General features: G+C 38.6%; 2 protein-coding genes across 2 annotated transcripts; one reads left to right on the top strand and one right to left on the bottom strand.

Annotated features, from left to right (window-relative positions):
* Positions 1-3,436: 3,436 nt before the first annotated feature.
* LOC145905576 (protein-glutamine gamma-glutamyltransferase E-like) lies at positions 3,437-9,842 on the top strand. Its single transcript, XM_082992818.1, has 14 exons — positions 3,437-3,507; positions 3,712-3,876; positions 4,270-4,455; positions 5,079-5,339; positions 5,493-5,740; positions 6,146-6,320; positions 6,744-6,929; positions 7,034-7,173; positions 7,368-7,524; positions 7,829-7,989; positions 8,439-8,568; positions 8,670-8,833; positions 9,241-9,377; positions 9,441-9,842. Exons 1-14 carry the CDS (start codon positions 3,483-3,485, stop codon positions 9,583-9,585), a joined length of 2,280 nt encoding a protein of 759 aa, XP_082848944.1. The 5' UTR covers positions 3,437-3,482; the 3' UTR covers positions 9,586-9,842.
* Positions 9,843-13,473: 3,631 nt separating this feature from the next.
* Positions 13,474-21,765, bottom strand: LOC145905522 (protein-glutamine gamma-glutamyltransferase E-like). The gene is made up of 14 exons (XM_082992749.1): positions 21,676-21,765; positions 20,821-20,985; positions 19,664-19,849; positions 18,549-18,809; positions 18,153-18,400; positions 17,433-17,607; positions 17,009-17,197; positions 16,656-16,795; positions 15,926-16,082; positions 15,362-15,522; positions 14,994-15,123; positions 14,672-14,835; positions 14,304-14,440; positions 13,474-14,119 (listed from the first exon to the last, which is right to left on the bottom strand). Exons 1-14 carry the CDS (start codon positions 21,707-21,709, stop codon positions 13,975-13,977), a joined length of 2,292 nt encoding a protein of 763 aa, XP_082848875.1. The 5' UTR covers positions 21,710-21,765; the 3' UTR covers positions 13,474-13,974.
* Positions 21,766-22,524: the final 759 nt, after the last annotated feature.

Raw genomic sequence — 22,524 nt, forward strand, 5'->3', positions numbered from 1 at the left:
GTTTTAAATGCGACCAACCGTCGCTGGTTGCTTGGCTGAGCGAAATTTGAAACCCGCCTTATTGTTTTGTCACAAAACACAGGAGAATGCCTCAACACAGCGGCACAGGAGTTCACACGTGTGTTGAAATGGTACGAATGTCAATAAAACAATTTTAATTACCCTTTCGTCCAGCAATCTATTAATTCACTGTTGTTTTGTAAACAAGGTTGTCTAATTGTGGTGTTCCAACATATACAAACTAAAGGTGACATTTTCTGTGGGCGCTTTTCTCATTTCAGGCAAGTAAAAAAGTTGAGAATTATTACATGTTATTGGTTGCATTTCAAATTGGATAACGCTGCTGAACAAAATAATTTTTACACCAGAGAGCGTCAGCCAACCGCAACCAAAAAAGCACCCAAGGCGGCGTTCTTGTTGGTTCTTGCCTGCTTGCCGCCAATGGTGGAAAAAACGTCATGCATCAAAGCCCAAGCACGTAGAGTTGCTGTAGCGAACGTTCGAATTATTTTTCTGATCAAGAATATAGATTTTGCTTTTTGTTGTGAAACATATACGTCACCATTACTTCAATTAACTTTTTATATTTACCGAAAGTGGGGATCTTTATTTGCACGTTTAGCAATCGACATAATCGCGCTTACGTTCACAGAAAACGGGAACTAACTACACTCTGTCACGTAAAATCCAATTCTACTTGTTACATTTTGTTTCCATATTATTACTTTCAACGCGTTGTTTTATTTGCTTGGCGATTTGATCTAAATCGGGGTTTCAAACTATAGGCCGCGGCACATTGATGTGCCGTGAAACAGGTTCAAGTGTTCCGCGAGGTTTCAATAATAATTTAAAGAAAAGTTTCGTTATATGCTTTGTAAAGTTGCATAACACGGCAACAAACTGCAAGGGCTTATATAGTAAACCACTACTATTATTACTGTGATCGGCTTTTTCCTTATGACCTTTTAATTAAAAACAAAAAACGTTTCGAACTGATAGCAGCTAATGAGGAACTGGGCCTGTGTTTATCGGCCGTTTATCCCACAATCAAAGCAACTTGTTCAAGTGCTCATGGCCATATTTCATGTTAAATATTGATGTTGTGTCATTACATACATTCATTTAAAACTGACCTAAAATTTTGGAGTGCAGTATACGATAAACTAAACGTTTTAAGCTTTTCGGTTCAACAACAAACATATTTTCAAAGTTTTTTCGGTTCTTACGTCAACTAAAAAATGTAGAAAACTGCCCGAAAAGTAGCGGAGACTAAAAATCGTGAACCTTTTTCGCTGAAGAGAATTTGACGCCACACAAGGCGCTCGCGTCAAAAAAATGCATTGTTCATGGTTTTACAAAATACAAAAAACCTTGAACAATGCCTTTTTATACAAAAAGGGCGGGTGATTGGCAGCATTGGTCAAACCTGATTGGGATTCGTGGCCAGGAAATCCTGGGTCAAATCCCGGTGTGGTCGAAAAAAAATTAAGAAATAAAAAAAGTGCATAAAACAAAAATATGTTACTGTGACGCCACAAACCAAAGGCTTATCTGTCCCTTATTATCGGAAGACCAAAGGGTATAGCAGCAACGACTCTGATGATTTCAACATTTCTAGTTACAACTATATTGCGAAAACTACATTAGTGGTTGATTGTGGCAAAATAATCAAATCATTTATGACACGAATTCGTAGGCAACGCTACTGCCAGACAAAAAGTGGTATTATGAAAGACTAACTGTGTTGCATAACCAGCTAAGTTGGTCGGATTTTCTTGGCGGTCTTTGCCAGCCTCAAAATTCAATTACTTCTATCTTTTGCCGTGAGTGGACAAAGCGACAATGCTTAATTTTCAATTATTCATGCATCTCGTTAGCGATCATAAATGCTTTAAACCCTGTACAGTAACAGTTTTATTATTACGCTTGTGCCTTTGCGCCCTGTTTAATGAAAAACTATACCAAACCAGTTTCACAAAGCTTTTCATTCTTCGTGTATGGCTTGCTGCCAGCACTCGCACGACTAAAGCGACTTTCTATGACGTCACGCGACAATAATATTCACACGATTTCGTTAGCAACGATTTAAATGCAACTTTGATCACCTGTATCTCAAAAACCATTCGCCGTATCTACTAAAATGTTTTGAAATAAAGACCATCTCTTAGTTTAATTATTAATATGTTTTTATATTTTTCCGTTTCATCTGCACTTTAACTGCGCTATAAGGAAGTACATTAAGTATCGTCTTTTGACGTGTACACGGAAATAAGTTTGGTCCCAAGTAACGCAGATAGTATGGAGTACAGATAAGTCCGAATATTCTATGCTCAGATCAGAAAAACGCCTAACATTGCACTGCAACTGTCCTATCTTGGTTTATATAAATTAACGTATATGTATTGACTAGATGAAATGCACCGAATTTATTTATTTTACCGTGTGCATGTGTGATTGGAGTCTGTTTGTGGCATTTGTATTTGGTATAAAAGTTAACGCATAGGCAGGAAAGGTTCTGGTACGTAAATGCCAGGGATTTCAACACTGTTTCAGGTGACCTGCACTAATAGGTTGTGAAATTCCCTGTGTTTTGCGTAAAATATATAAAGATAGTGATTGAACATGGGAAATAAAGGAAGCACCCACCATTCGGAAGGTATAGTATTTATTAGTTATTGGTGTACGTTTAAATTACGATGTACAAGTTGCGGTATACAAGATGCGGTACACAACTCACGCTACAGAAGTTACGGTACATCGGTTGCGAAATGTTAATCTCCACTCGTGTTAACACACGCAATACACATGAAATATGCTATACACAACTGAAGTTGTATTTGGACTGCTGTTGAAAAGCAGGAAAATTCACAATCTAACTGTTTACACATAGCCAAAAATGAATGTAACTAAAAGGTACATTAAGCCACTAATAGAACATCTGATGAACGACTTTAATAAAGTTGAACGCCGCAGTCCTAAGTTTCAAACCCGTGACACAGTTAATCCCTGGAGAATGCATTGACCCTGTCATGTCAACCATCATCTGTTGCTGCATTTCAATTCTGATAACCTTCTTCGCAATGTATGTGGTGTTACTCGGCAGCAACTCATCATTGCATTGTGTATGAAACGAGGTTAACACAGTTTAAGTATGAAGTAACGTGTTTTCGCGCCAAAAGTGTTACTTACAGAACAATAGCAAAATTTTCTCTTTTTCATCAATATTGTGTCATCAACTTCTGTTAAACGTGCGAAAATAAATTCTAGTACAGTTTAGCCCATCTTCAACAGTGTAAAAGTGTATGTAATCAATAGCGTCGTGAGCACACCTCACACTGATACAACAAGTGTTTACTTCGTTCCGGAGAGTGTTTAAATTGTAATGCAAAGCTGATAACATTATATACAAAGCGTTACGTCACAAATACTTGTGCTACAGATCAATATAATGTACATTGAATGATTTTTATTGACAAATAAACATGGGTAAGCGGTGGTATGTAATAGGTGAGTTGCTGTTTCACATGTGTATTGTTGAAGTATTCTTTTTCAAAACATTTCCGTTTAGTTGAGCGGCTAACGAAATTATGCAAAGTGGTTGTTTGCACTGCAACGTTGTGTTCGCCATTTAAGTTATTTGGCAATACGTTACTGATTGAAGGTTTACAACAAAAACGAAAGTACAGAACCTTCTAATTATTCATCTTGTAGATGCGACCAATGCGGAGGAAGTAGCCGAATTTCTCGATGAAAATCCACAGTTTTTGTCCGATTACATGGAACGTAATCCACATTTACTGGATGAGTACGTGTGCGAAAATGTGGATGAGGGGAGAGTGCGAGGTTGGCTTGACAAACTCAAGACCCCACTTCCAAGTAAGTCTGCCTGGATGCTGTGCAAGTCGTGGTTCTTGAAGTAATCTTTTGCACTTTTACAAAATTTTAATTTTTTCACTTCACATGACATTTAAAATATGCTGGTGTTCAAGTACAGTTTATGTCAGAGAATTTAATAGGACTTCAGAGTGGAAACTTTGCCTAACGATAAACAACCGGATGCTGTAACTACTTGCTATTGTCAATCCCAACACCATGTATTGTTTCGGCAAAGGTTTTCGGTTAATTTATTTCACAAGCCACTTCCTGTTCAGAAACAACCATAGAGAAACTGCCGACATAAAAAGACGGATTGTCATTTGCACAGTTATAAATTCCCAGGCGTAATACTGTATAGCCTCGTAATAATTCACGTACTTCAACCTTTTTCAGCTGCCGTCCTTCAACCGCTCAAGATAGATTACCAGAAGGAAAAGAACACGACAGCTCACAGAACAGACAAATACATCCATAACAGCTTGGTCGTTCGCAGGGCGGAACGCTTTAGTATTGATATCTACTTCAAGGCACGGGCGTTCGTACCGACTAAAGACTCCATTGTGTTGGAATTTTCCATTGGTAGGATGTTGTTATATCCGAATACAGTGCAACAGGTGTGATGGTGGTATATGTGACGTAACTGCAAGCAAACTGTGAAAAAACATTTTGACCAGGCAAACTTTCTTTAACGTTAAGTTGAAATGTTGCATTGAAATCACGTAACAATTGAAATGTTTATTTTTGAAAGTTTGCCATTTCAGCGAATTGCTGTTTTGCGTTTGTCACACAAAGGTGATGCACAGGTCGAAAATCTTTTGCATACAGAGTATGAATCTCAACAAATACGTTAAATTGCAACTTCTCCGCTATTTCCTAGCGCTAAAAAGGAGCAAACTTTACTTATTCACGCGTAGATTGAAGAAATTTCGATTTTAGGAGCAAACAGCGCTTTTTTGCAATCACTTGTATACACGCAGAGCGAGCGAAAAAGTGTTCAGATGTAAGACCTGTTTTTGAAAATCAGAGAATATTCTATGGGTTATGAAGCATTTGCGGCAGAAACTCCTCAGTTTTAAAGCAGGCAATGATTTTTATAGCGGCGCCACTATAGTCTCATGTGGGCTCTGGTACCAGCTGTATACCCCACTCATGGGGCCTGTATACAAGAACCGATGTTTAAATTAAATTTGTTTTGTACGCAGGCGCAACTCCTTCTATAGCAAGCGGAACTAAGATACGTGTTCCTGTGACGGAAGCACTACAGGGCAGCAAATGGTCTTGCATGCTTATGGGCCACGATGACGAGTTGAAGAAGATAAGTGTGGACGTCAACATCCCATCTGACGCGATCATCGGTCGCTACAAACTGACGGTCGAGATCACGAGTGAGCTTGAGGATGGAAAGAAGACGGAACGTACAACAAAACCTGACATCATCGTCATCTTCAACCCCTTCAGTCCAGGTATGGTTCTGTGAAAGTTTGTAGTTCTTCTTTCTTCCGAAAATCCCCTAAAAACTAATCTTTTCTTGAAAACTAATCATAAATTGGAAAAAACAGGCAGAGAATTTTGAAAGAAACCAAGCAGCAAAAAGAATAAATTTAAAACCTTTTCAGCTGATGATTGTTACATGGAAAGCTCAACAGACAGGGACGAATACGTTCTCAACGACACCGGCAAAATCTTTGTTGGCCAATTTTATAGAATGGGCGCCAAAAATTGGCTTTTCGGTCAATTTGAGGAAGGAATATTAGATATCACACTAAAACTTCTGCGCAAAGATTCGCGAGCGATCAAGAATCCGGAAAAGAGTTTGAAGAAACGATCTTCGCCTGCTTATTGCAGCAGGGTGTTGTCGGCAATGGTAAGTAATTGCGGTTAGAAGATTTCCTCTGGGAATACGTAACGTCGGTACAGTCAACTTACGTCACATCTATGTTATTAAATGACGCGACGACGAAAATATTCAGGCAATTAATTTATGGAACCGTGTGAACTGACGTTATTAAACACTGAAAGTGAGAATTGAATACTTTCGACAGCTGCTTCTAGTTTTTACAATAAAAGACGTATAACCTCAATATGCGCATTAACATAACCCATAGAAAATACTTGATCAAAAATGTGGTTAGCAGTGGTCATTTTTCCTTTTTGCATTTTTTTCACTTTTGATTTCCTAAAGGTCCTTTTGCGTATTTTTTAATAGCAATAATCATTTTAAATTATTTTCTTGAGTATTTTAAGCAGCGTATTAATTCTTTGGGTTCAGGTAAATTGCAACGATGACGATGGCATCTTGTGGGGTAACTGGAGTGGTGATTACAGTGACGGCAAAAGTCCTACAAGTTGGAGCGGAAGTGTTCAGATCATGAAACAATGGAATGAGAAGAACGCAGCTGTGAAGTATGGACAGTGCTGGGTCTTCTCTGGACTTCTCACTACAGGTGAAAATCATTTGATGAAACATGTTTTTTATTTGATACTTTTTCCATGCACAGATGACTTATGTAACAAAAAATAATAATATTTTGTTTCTTAAATTGATACTAATCTGTATTTATCATGTACCTTATCCTAAAATTCAAGTAGTAATTTTATAATAATATATTGGACCCAAACAGTTGTTTGGGCGTGGTGCGCTTTGCGTGGTTCGTCTCTGTTGACTAACACCCAGTTTGGTACCCAACGGATCGACGATTGACCGAAAGGTACCACAAAGTGGAAATCTGTGTGCCTGCTAGTCCACCAGCTAGCATGTGCCACATTCACCAGCTGCACTGATTAGACCTTACCGGTCGAAACAGTGTGCCTACCCTGTCTGCAGCTTTCATTGAATACTGTTTTTGATTTTTTTACTTCGTTGGCAGCTCTTCGTGCTATTGGGATTCCCGGTCGATCGATCACCAACTTCAGGTCGGCTCATGACACCGAGTTCAACATGACCATTGACAAATTTGTTGATGAGGATGGAGAAGAGACCGACACTGCAGACTCTATCTGGAATTTCCACGTCTGGAATGAAGGTTACTTCAAGCGACCCGACTTGCCCAAAGGTGCCGTGTTTCAGTTCTCCAACTTTCGTACTAACTTACTTTTCTCAATATTAAACACGCGATGTGGATCTGACAGATAGTAGTAACTAAAGTTTAACCTACAGGTTACGACGGGTGGCAAGCTGTTGATGCGACCCCGCAAGAGGAGAGCAGTGGAATAATGCAATGTGGTCCAGCTCCTATCAAAGCTGTCAAGAACGGAGAAATCTTCATCGGCAGTGACACCAACTTCCTGTTTAGCGAGGTGAAGCAAACTCTCAATAATAAAGCAACTTTTACTTTATTGAGTATTCATATTCGACAATAAATAATATCAACAAGTTCTATCGTCCACTCCTTTGTCTTCATTATTTGCATTGTTTATTTTACGTGTTTCATTGGAAGCAATCGTGTATGTGGGAAATCCCCGTAGACTTAAAGCCACATAAATATTTCCAGGTAAATGCTGACGTGGTTTGGTGGTCGGTGGACCGCAGAGGGGAAGTGACCGGAATGCTTAGACGTAACACACGTGATGTCGGGAAACGCATAAGCACTAAAGCTGTTGGATCGGATGATCGTGAGGATGTCACGGCCGAGTACAAGTTCAGAGAAGGTACAAAGTCGATGTATTTTTATTTGAAAGACTTGCGTATTTGTGAAACCCAGAAAGTAATTTTTTGTTTTGTAAATTTTGTAAACCTTGGTGCCACAGGTCAATTAACAAATTGGTACCTATTTTATGTACAACAAGATCAAAAAGATAATATTAACACATAAAACGAGTAAAGGAATCCCCGTGTGGCTTCTAAAATCCACTCTTTGCTACGCGAAAGCCCACATGACAAAGAAATCCAAAGATTTAAGTCTGTGTAGCAGTTTAAAAAATATGCTCTATCCTAAAGTTCTGCAACTTTTAGGATCCGAAGCGGAAAGAGCTGCTTTTGAGCGAGCTTACGCTCATGGTCGCAAAGCTGATTACCACGACAAGTTCGTTATTAAGGATGAAGGAGCAATTACCATCGATATTAAACCAGTTGGAAAAGTTATCAACGGAAAACCAATGACCGTCAAAATTTCGGTACTAAATAGAAACTAAACAATTTCTTTAACAGTGGATGCATAAAAAGTTTTAAATCTGGGCATTACAGAAAATACAAATATCTTTTAAAAACAGTATATCGTTGTTTAGAAACAGGGGTCACCAACCTACGTGATTATCCGACCCGATAAGCTTGGATTCCCCCAAAAAAGTGTTGTTTACACTGCACTGCTCGATAAATCTTGTTTTCTTTTCTGTACGTTTCTATATTTCTGGCAATTAGGTTTAGATCCCGACCATGGGTCGTCACCACTCACATGTATAGAAGTGGCTCTTTCAGGAATAATTTGATGCACTGTGTGTAGAACAAATAAAACATGTCGCATGTGTGTAAAAAATTAATTTACCTTCAAACAAAAAACAGCATTTCGCGAGAAAAATGTGCATTCAACTTCTCGTTTTAAGACGTAAAGTATTGGATTTTTTAGGTGAAAAATACAACATCGGAGAATCGAAAAGTTTTGGTGACAACAGTAATGCACACTCTGCTTAACAACGAAAGTAGAAAATCGTTTGTGAAACGGGTAAAAAGAGAGGTTTCCATCAAAAGAAGACAAGGTATTATACATTTACCAGTTGTCAACAAAAAAGCATTAAGCACTGCAAAGACTTTTGGACAAAAATTCTTTTCTTTTGTACAAAAAATTTCGTCTGAACAGGCGACGAACAAGATATCTTGCTTCCGTTTGGTGAGTACGGACATCGTCTGGTCGATAACAACGTGATTCGAGTGACGACAACAGCACGTGTGAAGGAAACAAACAACTTGTATGTGGATACTTACGACATTCAAGTCGACAACCCAGATTGTCTCAAAATTGAGGTAAAGATTGAAACCAGTTGTTTCTTTTCAAAGAATGTTGGAATTGTTTTAACCCGAGCTTTAGTGCGTCACATCTGATAAAGCAATGAATATTTTGCTACAGCTTGTGTTACAAAATTTGAAAAAATCGGTTGGCTCAATCAGCGCCAGCAAGCTAGAAAAAGCCAGTTAAGTGACAAGAAATTGACATGGATTAAAACATAAAGTCAAAAACAAAGTTACAATAAAAATTATCAAATAACCAAAGCCAATATGGAGGTTCTACCGAGTCGCAAAAAAACACAGGACAAACCAGTCTCACTCAATAATAAAATATTTGCAGCCATGACCTTCTTTGTCTTTCAATAAATTACTATCTAAAAGGATTGATTTAATTTAGTATATAACGGTGTGGTGCGTGTTCAAAGTGTCCCAGTGTGTTGCCACGGCGTCAGTTCTGCAACATATCTTTCACCATCACTAACCCACTTCCTGTGACTTTAACCGACGGAGTTTTCACCATTGAAGGATCTGGAGTTTCTACTGGCGAGACAGTGAAAGCCAAGTGAGTTAAACTGTTTATGTAGAATCTATTTTACGCAAAAAATAATTTGGTGTGCTTTTTTAGTGGCCCAATCGCACCTGGTGAAACTTTCAAGAGTGCTCCAGTGGAGGTTCGTCCATACAGAAGCGGTAGAACTTATCTCTACGCCGACTTCGACGCGAATGAGTTCAAGAACGTGAAAGCGATGAAGTCGCTCCGCATCGAATAAATGTTGGCTCAGGATGACAAAATGAGCATGTTTCACAAAATTAAATACCTTCGTGGCCATTGTTGCATTTTCCCGTCAAAAACGAACTTTTCAGATGAATTTGAGCAAACTAATTATCAGTTAGTGGGATTTGAAAGTCGACTTGATTGTATTGTTGACATTTCGGGTCTGTGTATTTGAAGTAACCGGATTGGTATTGCTTTCGTCTACATTAAGGTTTTTGTACTTTAACAAGATAATAAACATATGCGATGGTTCTTTTCGCTGTTTGTTAGAACAAAGTTTGTTGCGGGCAAAGAAAACAATTTGAGAATTAAGCTCCGACTTGTCCGGAAAGTGGCTTATACAACTTGGCTGCATTGGCTGACTTTAGGTTTAATCGTTATTTTATATTGGTTAGTATGCATATGACTAAAAAAGATATATAAGAAATACTGGCAATATATGATAAGCAGAATTTAGTCGCTGAAAAGTTACCGGTAGATGTCGCTCAAGTACAATGAACAAATAACATATGACCTATCAGCTGCTGACGTGAAAACAACACATAAATTGCAATTTTTAAGAAAGTTTCTGGACAAAAAAGGCTTATAACATATCGCATAGGAATCAAACTTTGCGAATTAGAAAGGGAAACAAGGTACATATCATATGTATATACCTTGTATATAACGCGGAAGTAATGCCATCCTTTCGCATAGCAAGGCAGGATCGCCCCACAGGGCGAGAATTTAACCAACTGTTAGACGTTAACTTGCGATACTTTCTTTTAAACCTTAATTAAAGTATAAATTGTTACAGAAGTTCAATCAAATGCAACTCACCTGTGATGTGAAAGTTTGGGGCTGTTAAGCATTGCCTTAACATCGTTTTCATGCCCACGTGAGGATTTCTATGGGGATGGGAGGTTTAACCTGCTTGGATGGAATAAGGACGGGGTTAAGTACGTCAGACAAATAATATTAAGCGAAGAGGACACGATAGTTTAAAACTACAAACGTTACAGAAGGGATTGAAGTAGCGTCCGCCAAATCACCAGCGGGCAAACAACGAAAGTTTGGTTTCCAGAACAGATTGTCATAGCAGTTTAAATGCTTTTTGCAAACATACTGGATAACAGATTTTTAACGGGTTTAACCAGCTTGGATTAGATTATAAGTGCATCAGACATAATATTAAGCGAAGAGGACACTATAGTTTAAAACTAAGAATGATATAAGATGTTTAAAGTGCATATGACACGGCCATGACAACTTTGCGTAAAACTAAAGGTACATCTACAACAAACATATATCCAAAGTTTCACGGTTCTACGTCAACTAAAAAATGTAGAAAACTGCACGAAAAGTAGTGGCGACCAAAAATCGTAAACCTTTTTCGCTGTGGCGAAATTGACATCATATACAAGGCGCTCCCGTCGAAAAAAATGCATTTTCATGGGAGAAGGCGCCTTATATTGCAGATTTCAAATAGTTTCAAACATAGGAGAATCCACAGATGACGTTACCTCAAAGGTCGGGACAAGGTTTTACATAATATAAAAATATTTCACTGTGACGTCACAAACCAGAGGCTTATTTGTCCCTGATCATCGGAAAAGCAAGGGTATAGCAGAAACAACTCTATACTTTGTACTTCGATGACGGGGAAGTTACGTTTTTTTGCTCAGTGACATTACATGACGAAATTTTTTGGTGTGAATTCATAACTTTAACCTCACCTTTAATTTGATGATTCCAACATTTCTAGTTACAACTATATTACGAAAAATACAATACTGGTTGATTGTGGCGAATTAAATGAATCATTTATGACACGAACTTGTAGGCAACGCTACTATCGAACAAAAAGTGGTGCTATGACAGAATAACAGTGTTGTGTTGCATAATCAGCTAATTTGGTCGGTTTTTCTCGGCGGTCTTTGCCAGCCTCAAAATTCAATTACTTCTATCTTTTGCTATGAGTGGACAAAACGACAATGCTTAATGGACGGTTTGTCTCTGTCGTGTTTTGAAAAGTTTATGTATCACGTTAGCGATCATTTAATGCTGTAACAACAAGAACATCCTGTCCCAGTAACTGTTTTATTATTACACAACTAAATAAGACTTAATAGGTCGAAACAGCGGTCATCTGTCTGCAGCTGTAATTAACATCAAAATTCGTTTGTTGCACTTGTTCACTTGTTGTCATCTGTTTAATGCAAAACTATACTAAACCATATTATATGCGCAAAAGAGCCATAATAATCAATAAGAGCTGCAGACAGGGTGTATACACGCACTGTTTCGACCTGTAAGGTCTCATCAGTGCAGCTGTTGATTTGGCACTGTGCTAGGTGGTAGACTAGCAGGCACACAGATTTCCACTTTGTGGTACCTTTCGGTCAATCGTCTTGTTTTGACCATAGTGCGCTCCACGTGGTTCGTCTGTGTTGATTGTTACCTAGTTTGGTACCTAACATATCGACGATTGACCGAAAGGTACCACAAAGTGGAAATCTGTGTGCCTGCTAGTCTACCAGCTAGCACAGTGCCAAATCAACAGCTGCACTGATAAGACCTTCCAGGTCGAAACAGTGCGTGTATACACCCTGTCAGCAGCTCTTATTGATATACTAAACCAGTTTTACAATGTTTTCCATCTTACGCATAAGGCTTGCTGCCAGCAGTCGCACGACCAAAGCGCCTTCTATGCCGTCACGCAACAACAACCACGCTTTCGCACGATTTCGTTCGCAGCGGCAAACGTGCGACTTTGATCAGCTGTATCTCAGAAACCAGTCGTCGTATCAAGCTACTTTTTTCGCCAAAAATGTTTTAAAGTTATGACCATCTCTTAGTTTAATTATTAACATGTTTTATTTTTACCGTGTCACGTGTACTTTAAGTAGCGTCTGCCAAACGACCAACGGGCAGACAACGAAAGTTTCGTTCCCAGAACAGACTGTGATAAACATGTTTTCTTTAAATACATTAAAGAACCAGGAGGTAATGTAATGTTTGTGACGAGTTTAAACTGGGACTGTCGTGTTTTCAACTGATATCAAGTGATGATAGCAATCTGATCCGAAACTATGACGTATCATCACGGGACCAAGCGCTTACTAGACATTAGGGTACTTGTTGACAAGAATGTAGGACCGCGGACCTTTTATAACTATGTACGGTATATGAACACTCGACAAACTAGAGTCAATGATGCTTCCTAATCCCATCCCCTGATGTATCGCAGCTCCACCATAAGATGAGGTAACTACAGTAAATCTTACTTATACAAACATTTTCCTGATTTGTTAGGTCGACAGACACACAACAGTTTGAATGAAATTCGTAACGTTTGATTGTACTGAATCGGGTTTAAATCACACTCCAGATCTTCCTGGCAACCCATGCCCATTCCCGATCCATAGTTGCAACGATTTCCACGCTTACTCCAAATCATCAACGTATAAACGCGTCACATCAAAATTATTATTACAATAGAACTGAGTTATTAAAATTGTTATGGTTGTTTGGCTTTAAATGGTCAACGGATACTGTCTGTTGACGCCCTCCAAAGTCTGGTGGGAATGTTTTGCCCGTTTTGCGAGAACCGATATGTGTCAACGCCAGGCGATGTTTGTCTGTACGTAAGAATACATGAGCGCTTGTGTCCACTGACTTTGGAACGTTTTTTGGGGGATGTGAGTGACACGAAATAGGTGTCAAATGGCACGGTTTCTGTGTAGCATTTAGTACAACAGTAATAATGCAGGGGTATAACTGCCATGACAGCTTTGAGATGTAATAATTTGAAATTACTTTTCAAATTTTGCCAGATTAGACATCAATTTCTGAAGTGGTCCTATGTACTTATATTTAGTAATTTAGTCAAAAAGAACCAGAAAAACCTCTAATAATTGTATTGAATGTAACAAGTTTCTTGTTTAGACACAATTTGCTCAATATATACAAATCACAAAACCTGTGCATGTTTTACGATTAAGTGCACTTATTGGATTACACGTGGATACAATTCACAAAGAAGTGCGTGTGACCAAGGCATGTGGCAATAACTTTGTGAACAGGCATTACATAATACGTAATTGATTCCGAATGTAAATAAATTTTACGTCACATCATGATACAAACACCGGGAATATATTTGGCTACAAAAGAAACATTGTTTTAAACTAGGTCTTGTTGTTCAATATCATGTTTTTATGGTTTATTTGGATATTACTATATATACATACATAACGTACAAATAAGGAATATTTTATTTAATTATGTCATAACCAAAATTTAGTGACTTTAATTATAACGATATTTTAAGGCTTAACAGTGGCCATCTGTCTCACAGAGTTGATTTTAAAATGTTTGTACGTTGTAAGCGAACTCTATTAATTTACTCGATGCGGATCGACTTGGCAGCTTTCACGTTCTTGAACTCATTCGCGTCGAAGTCGGCGTAGAGATAAGTTCTTCCGCTTCTGTATGGACGAACCTCCACTGGAGCACTCTTGAAAGTTTCACCAGGTGCGATTGGGCCACTGAAAGCAGACAGGTTAAAACATAAAATGGACCTGTCTTGTGGTTTGGAAAAAGAGACTTCAGATAAAATTGTATCAGTAATCGTCAAACTACGATGCTGAGGGATAATTGAATCGAGATTGGTATGAAGGGATATTTTTTTTTTGCTACAGGCCAAAATATTCAATACCAGCAGTTACATACTTGGCTTTCACTGTCTTTCCTGTGGTAACTCCGGATGCTTCAATGGTGAAAACTCCGTCCGTTAAAGTTACGGGAAGTGAGTTAGTGATGGTGAAAGATATCTCACTGTATTGACGACGTAGCAATGTGTCCGCGCACTGTTAACGGGAATTGGAATGTTTGTAACGAAAATTGAGGTACATGTGACCAAATAGGCCTGCAGTGGATTTCAACCAAAGAAATCTTGCGGACACAAATACAATTATGGGTACGCCAACAATCGTTGATAGTTTTCAAGGGACATCAACAAGAAAACAGGTTAACAATTATTGCCTTAGTGAACAGTATGCATGAGGCCAATTCTGCATGAGGCCAAAAATCAAATGTACCTCAATTTTGAGACAATCTGGGTTGCCGACTTGAATGTCGTAAGTATCCACATACAAGTTGTTTGTTTCCTTCACACGTGCTGTTGTCGTCACTCGAATCACGTTGTTATCGACCAGAAGATGTCCGTACTCACCAAACGGAAGCAAGATATCTTGTTCGATAGCTGTTAGAATAGTGTTGCTATGATACACAAAGTACTTACTAAAATTATATTCGATACATATTTAAAAAACATTATATACAAGCAACGTTGGCCTAACAAAGTACTTTTGATTCTAGTAAAAAAAGACAGAAAAGCAATATATTTTCTGTTTGTAGAACCTTGTCCAGCAGAATAAGAATCTTCTTTCCTCGAACGCTTGATAAACGACTTGCGGCTTCCGTTGTTGAGCAAAGTGTGCATGACGGTCGTCACCATAATATTGTGGTTGTCGGCTGTTGTATTTTGGACCTTTAAATTAACGTACAAGGTTAACATTTAGTATATAAAAATGTAATTACTCGGGTATAGAAAAGCTCTGGCGAAATATTATAAGGAACATTACAATGTTGTTTTACTGCTACATACACAGGGCCCAAACAGCCCAATGTCCGTTGAATAAAAACTTGTTCCTATGTCTATTTAACAACAAAAGCATTCGGTTTTCGAAAATTCTGGCTAAACTATCAAGTTTCAACTATTAACTCACCACAACTTTGACAGTGATAGGTTTTCCGTTAATGGTATCACCAACTGGTTTAATATCGATGGTAATTGCTCCTTCATCCTTAATGACGAACTTGTCGTGGTAATCAGCTTTGCGACCATGAGCGTAAGCTCGCTCAAAAGCAGTGCGTTCTTCTGAAGAGTCTGTGATGGCAAAACACGAGGTGGTAAAGATTTTGCACTTGAAGATTTTGCACCAAAAATGCCATGCAAATTCAATATGACTAGTTAATGTAGCGTTTGCTGCATATGTAATGTGTTTTTATATGTGCATATGCATATGTTGTTACTTTGTCGTTATTGTACATACCTATCCGATTGTTTCCTTACGCATTTGCATATTCAGTATTGTTATTCAAAACATTGAACCAGTTGTACCAACTTAACGGATATATGTGTCTTTAAGTAGGGAATTTACATACTTTAGGCTATATGTTTATCAGTCCACTTTGTACGGACCAAACATAATAAGTAGTTGAGAAAACTGTCGTTTAATGCAAGCGATCGAGTGACCATATACGTGATGCAACCTTTAGTAAAACGTCACCTTCGCCAAACTTGTAACTGGCGGTAACATCTTCACGAGCGTCGGATCCGACGGCCTTTGTGCTGATGAACCTTCCTACGTCACGCTTGTTGCGTTTCAGCATTCCAGTTACTTCACCACTTGCATCAATCGACCACCAAACCACGTCAGCGTTGACCTGAAAAACAATTTTAGCATTTCCATTCCACATTTTTAGCAAGGCCTACAGTCCAGTATTGGGTGTAAAGACTTTACATTGAAAGCTAAAAGTCAATTACAACTTTTTGCTGGCTTCTACAGCGAGGTATTTAAGTTAATTATGTGCGTTCCCACTTATTAGTTAGTGACGTATGCGCCTGTGACGTATCTTAATGTATAAGCCTACAAAATATACACGGGTGTACACGGTTTTGTGTGTGTCATGTACTGTTTTTCGGTTGATTTAACGCGTATCGAGATTAAAAAAAAAACTTTGCAGGTAGAGAACGTGATTAGGCTTGATCACCACTATCAGATTGTGTAGCCAACAACAAATCATTTGATTTAATGATACGCGAAACACCACGCGTTGGTACATTTTGTTGCGTACATTAGAGCATTGACAATTGTATTAAGTACAAATGTTCATCAAAAGCCTACAATTGTTAGGGACAGGGCAGCGTTGCAACAACAGGGCAAAGTAGTGTAGTAGTTTTCAAGGATTAGGGTTGATGCAGTATACAGTTAACTATTCTTATGGGTAATATTGTACCTCGCCAAAGACGAAGTTAGTGTCACTGCCGATGAAAATTTCTCCGCTCTTGACAGCTTTCACTGGAGCTGGACCACATTGCATTATTCCACTGCTCACCTCCTGCGGGGTCGCATCAACAGCTTGCCACCCGTCGTAACCTGTAGGTTAAACTTTAATATTACCGTTTGTCAAATACGCATCATGTATTGGTAATATACGATAGAGAAAAACTATTTGTTAAATATAGTACAAGAACAGTAAGGTCTTTTCTTATTTCCTATTATGAAATATTAAGTTTCGAATTTTAAAGAAACTTTTTTAAGAAAATTACCACAAAGAAATTGTACAAATGTTATTTTAAGCACACACACCTTTGGGCAAATCGTGTCGCTTGAAGTAACCCTCGTTCCAGACGTGGAAATTCCATATAGAATCTCCAGTGCTGTCAACCTCCTCTCCTTCTTCATCAATGAATTTGTCGATGGTCATGTTGAACTCAGTGTCATGAGCTGACCTGAAGTTGGTGATCGATCGAGCAGGGATTCCAATAGCACGAAGAGCTGTGTGTAAAAGACATAGCATAGGCTGAACGATGTGTTAAATGCGCTATTTCAATAAAAAGGGTAAATCAATAAAATAGTACAAAATGTAGAAATGAATCCGAAAACAGGTCTCTATTTTTATTTTGCAGGAAGAAGAAAAGGGTATTTCTCCATAGATAAGTCAAAAAGATTTTCGAGTACTGACCAAACTTACGTCAAAGTAATCTTTCACAAAAAAATTCAAAAAATGCACCTGTTGTTAGGACTCCAGAGAAGACCCAGCACTGTCCATATTTTACAGGTTCGTTCTTCTCATTCCATTGTTTCATGATCTGAACACTTCCACTCCAACTCGTAGGACTTTTGCCGTCGCTGTAATCACCACTCCAGTTACCCCACAAGATGCCATCGTCGTCGTTGCAATTTACCTGAAAATAATAGAATTAACTTTTAATGAGGAAATTCAAAAAGAGTGACAGACGATCGATGAGAATATGATATTTGATTTGAAACAGAAATATCAACTTCGCCCATTTTCATTGTTAGTTCCGGACTGAGAAGAACAACATTCAAAACACAAGGAAGTCCAATAGTGAGTCATGAACCCATTCACCAACATGTCAAATCAAATAATTTAAATGCGTTAAAAATACAGGGAGCAAATTGAGAGAATGATAGAAATAATACTATACTGTATTCATCATTTTTAAGTAACTGTTTCTGTATTGTGATGTTATTTTATTGGATTTTGCTGAATGGTATTATTAAAAAAGGGCTCATGCTTTACCAGCATCTTATTTCCACTTAACCAAGCACGTTCTTGAGGTTGCCGCAATGCAAAAGAGTGGATTTTCAAGCATAATGATTAAACTGCAGTTCAGCAAAATTGTCTAATAAATTCACAGCAGAATGTTAAACATATGCACATTGACCCTCCACATGCTGCAAAAAGATGCTTTCAAAAAAATCTTACCATAGCCGACAACACCCTGCTGCAATATGCAGGCGAAGATCGTTTCTTCAAACTCTTTTCTGGATTTTTCATCGCCCGCGAATCTTTGCGCAGAAGTTTAAGAGCGATGTCCAGAATTCCTTCTTCAAATTGACCGAAAAGCCAATCCATGCCGCCAATCTTATAATACTGACCAAAGTAGATTTTGCCAGTATCGTTGAGAACGTACTCGTCCCTGTCTGTTGAGCTTTCCATGTAACAATCATCACCTGTTAAGATTTCAAGGAAATAATTACTATCGTATAGTAAAAATCCTAAGTTTTGGCAGTTTGCCAATAGTTAGCAAATATTTATTTCTGATTGTTCAAAACTGTTTACTTAAAAAATTAGGTCTTAAACAAAGCCAATCAACCATACCTGGACTGAAGGGGTTGAAGATGACAATGATGTCAGGTTTTGTTGTACGTTCCGTCTTCTTTCCATCCTCAAGCTCACTCGTGATCTCGACCGTGAGTTTGTAGCGACCGATGATCGCGTCAGATGGGATGTTGACGTCCACACTTATCTTCTTCAACTCGTCATCCTGATTCATTAACATGGAAGTCCATTTGCTGCCTTGCAGTGTGTCCTTGATAGGAACACGTATCTTTGTTCCGCCTGCAATCGAGGGAGTCGAGCCTGCAGAAATTAACAATGAAGGATTCAATAATGTTTGTCACCTGGAGCGTCCACACTTATAAACCACAAAACATGTAGAGAAATTCTGAATATAGAGAGGCTGACCCATATTGTTATTAACACTGTCATGTGTAAAAGAAGACGTTTTGGCAAAAACTTATGCAATCACCGCTTCTTAGTGGTGTGTGGCCGATAGCAAAATGACGTCAACACCCGCGCGAGCCTTATCTGTGACGTCGGTCTGGTCAGCTCCTTATAATGATGGAACTACACCAATCGCGTCATTCAAACTGATGATGGCATAAGGTTTTGCCGGAACGTCTTATTTTAAACATGACAGTGTTAATTGCAATATGGGCCAGTCTCTTAAACTCAGAATTATGAGAAAACCCGGGAGTTGTGTTCCCATGTAGAGAAATGTAATTGTGAAACTGACAACAGGCGTTATTCTATAGATAGAATAGCAAACTGCACGCTTTCGTCGACACAAAGTTTAGTCAACATGAAAACCTGTGCAAACGTGTTGAACATAAGGTAGTGTTACAAATATTAAATACATGAAACACAGTAATGTCCAAATGTACCACACGCTGAATAAAATGATCGTAAACCGCGCCTTACATTGACAAAATGATGGCTTAAGTGACTAAAAGATTGCGAACAATATTAACGGCCCTTGTCCATCATGCTTAAACCGATGAATTAATCTGCGCATTGAATCAGACAATTTCTGTTAGTTTGCCAAGCGGATTCTGGTGATATCCAGTTGATAATATGTCCATATTTGCGGTTATTTAGACTTTTACAATGCTTCCATGTCTATAATACCGAACATGCTAATTTCTATTTCTCACCAATAGAAAATTCCAATACGACGTGGTCCTTGGCTGGGAGATAGGCCCGATTCTTGAAGTAGATATCAATGCTAAAGCGTTCCGCCCTGCGAACGACCAAGCTGTTATGGATGTATTTGTCGGTTCTGTGAGCTGTCGTGTTCTTTTCCTTTTGGTAATCTATCTTGAGCGGTTGAAGGACGGCAGCTGAAAATTGGAGGAAGGATATTGGGATATCAAACGTGAACACAATACCAAGTAAAATGGGAATAAGAAAATGCACGGAAACTTGCGTTTAGTACGAAACCGGATGTTGATGCACATCAGTATCAGTGTTGTTATTTAAGCTTCTGTGCGTTATGTTCAAGATTCGTGTTCAAGACTGACAGCGAAAACGCCATGTTTATAACACAAGAGTATACAAAACCTTCGACATCCCGTTTTTTTTTCAAAGAATTAGTCAAAAACATGAGGCAACATCAATAACATGAGAAGGAAAACCACCAATAAAATTATATTTTGTATAATTTAATATCCATACTTTCTAAAAGTACAAACATCAGTGCTACAGGCTCTTAATAAAAAGTGTTATTAGGCCTTTTTGTTGCATTGTGGTACATGCACTTTGATTGAACTGTTTTGAACTTTGGAACAATGGTCGTGGTTAATATTTGTTTATATCAACAACAGTTCGTGCGAAGGAACCTTTATTGTGTGGCCATTATAAAATACCAAGTTTAATAGGTCGCGAATATTATTGCTACGCTGAGAGGAAGTTATGGTTGACGGTGGCCTGCCCTTAGCTTGCTGGGTTCTATTGTTGTAAACCAATGCTTATAGTTGGACACATCCATATGCATAACGTTTATAATACGGTTTTAACCAACACTTTAAAAGCCTAGCCTACTGACCAATTCACTAGCAAAGTCCGGATATGTCACTCGAACGTTTTGCGCCGGCTCAGTATTTGATTAACTGGCAAGTAGCTGCTAAGCCTTAATGGGAAAAAGGCGAGCGCGCAAAGCAACGTGACACACCACAGACCTAAAATGCCTGTACAAAAAGCTTGATTTTTCCAACAGTTTAATTGCAAGAACTTTGACAATTCACACATTGTCGTATAACCAGCCACAAAGTTTTCCACAAAATGCTTTGCATATTTTTAAAATTTAACCCACCTGGAGCTGGTTCCTTCACCTTTTCCAGCCAACCCCTCACAGTCATTTCATCAACATTGTCATAGACGTAGTTGTCCAGAAGATATGGATTCCGTTGGATGTACTCGGATAGAAATCGCGGATTCTCGTCCAGAAACTCAGCCACTTCTTCCGATTCAGTCGCCTCTGCACAATAATATATAAGTTTGTATACGTTTACGTTCTTATTTCTATAACCCACTGAATATCGGACGTGACTCTCAGCACATTAAACTAATAACGCGACGGATGAGTAATTTGTGTTTTGCTCGCTACGCAAAACAGAAAATGTTACATAGCGTCGAAAATACACTTAAGGTGGCCTCACCTTTCGAAAACCATCCTCGAAACATCTTAAGGCAATGTAAGTTACTGAATATGTGACTAATTAGATAAAATAACTTTTCCGTTTGCTACTCGTTTGAACAACAATCGGGCATACACGAGGTTACAACTGTTGGAAAAGTTTAAGAACCGCCGTCGGTTAAAGATATCGCAAACAGCCGCGGGGCAGACATGTTATTGAACCACTTGTAGACTTTTTTGCAACAAATTTTCGGCGCAATGTGGTTGGAACAAAAGACCTTTCCAGAACATGTTGTTATTTTCCTCCAAAGGAAGCTTAAGTGCAATCGGCATAAAATATTGGGCATTTCTTTCATTAAAAATGAGAATCGGGAATCGATTTTCTGCATCATTGGACTCCGTGATACAAAATCAGGGTCATTAGTCAGTCATATAAGCAACTTTCTAACGAATGTCTACCGGCCAGCGTTTAATGCTTCGCCCAGAATCAAATGTAAACAAAACAAGTGATCACTACGTCACGCCAGGTACCTGCGGGCTTGTCCAGACTTTCGCTGTTTCCCATTTCCAAATGCTTTTTTTGCACTAGGTTGAAATGTTAAACTTTGATGCTACAGATCTACAGACACAAAAAATCAGCGTAATTTATTACACGATAATATATATAAGGGATCAAATAAGAAGGCGGTTACATTACAAGGACGTAGTTTACAAATATAGACGTGCGATCAGACAAATGTTGAACCGTGTAACCGCTAATCCAGAAATCCACGCATAGTGCCTATACAACATTCCGCTTGTACCAGCTATTATACCGGAGACTGTTAGCGTGTAATCACGTTTAGCTACTTAAAACGCCCACTGAATATTTCGGTAGCGGTAATAACTACACTGTTGGCCATAGCTACTCATAACCAGAGGCACATTTAAGACTAGCCCTCTGATTAAAGCTATGTGTGTCGAATTAAACTAGGCCAGCTATTATCAACAGTCTTAACGTAATGTTCAAACTATCCCCTGTACAATGCTGAACCTCCACATATTCACTAAAACGTTTTAATTCCGACTACATGTGCAGTTAACGATTCCCTGCTGCGTTATATAGAGGCTTTTAGAGTCTTCCGCTGCCTTTATTGCGGAGTTACCGGCGTTCTGGTGTAACTTCCTCTTCGATACTTTAAATAAAGGAACAATGGTATGACGAAACCACGATGACGCAGCGATGCATCGAAATGAGTCAACACACTTCAATACATAATCAACCAGCGAACCCAGGTTTTGTCAAATGATACAAAAACTTTGTGCGGTATGTGAACACTTTCCTCATGTAGAACAACCTGTATCGAGGAATTTAAAATATGCTGAGTCAATGATGTTTAC

This window comes from Ascidia mentula, chromosome 6 (genome assembly GCF_947561715.1).
Source record: "Ascidia mentula chromosome 6, kaAscMent1.1, whole genome shotgun sequence".
NCBI classification, from domain to species: Eukaryota; Metazoa; Chordata; class Ascidiacea; order Phlebobranchia; family Ascidiidae; genus Ascidia; species Ascidia mentula.

What these genes read in the sequence shown, in the direction of transcription:
- LOC145905522 (XM_082992749.1), bottom strand. Translation starts at nt 21,709, where the DNA reads ATGGGAAACAGCGAAAGTCTGGACAAGCCCGCAG. An exon ending in CTATCACTGTCAAAGTTGTG is followed by an intron (nt 15,124 to 15,361) that starts GTGAGTTAATAG and finishes GTTAATTTAAAG; the next exon opens with GTCCAAAATACAACAGCCGA. An exon ending in GGAAAGACAGTGAAAGCCAA is followed by an intron (nt 14,120 to 14,303) that starts GTATGTAACTGC and finishes GTCTGCTTTCAG; the next exon opens with TGGCCCAATCGCACCTGGTG.
- LOC145905576 (XM_082992818.1), top strand. Translation starts at nt 3,483, where the DNA reads ATGGGTAAGCGGTGGTATGTAATAG. An exon ending in CGAGTACAAGTTCAGAGAAG is followed by an intron (nt 7,525 to 7,828) that starts GTACAAAGTCGA and finishes TGCAACTTTTAG; the next exon opens with GATCCGAAGCGGAAAGAGCT. An exon ending in CAATGACCGTCAAAATTTCG is followed by an intron (nt 7,990 to 8,438) that starts GTACTAAATAGA and finishes TGGATTTTTTAG; the next exon opens with GTGAAAAATACAACATCGGA.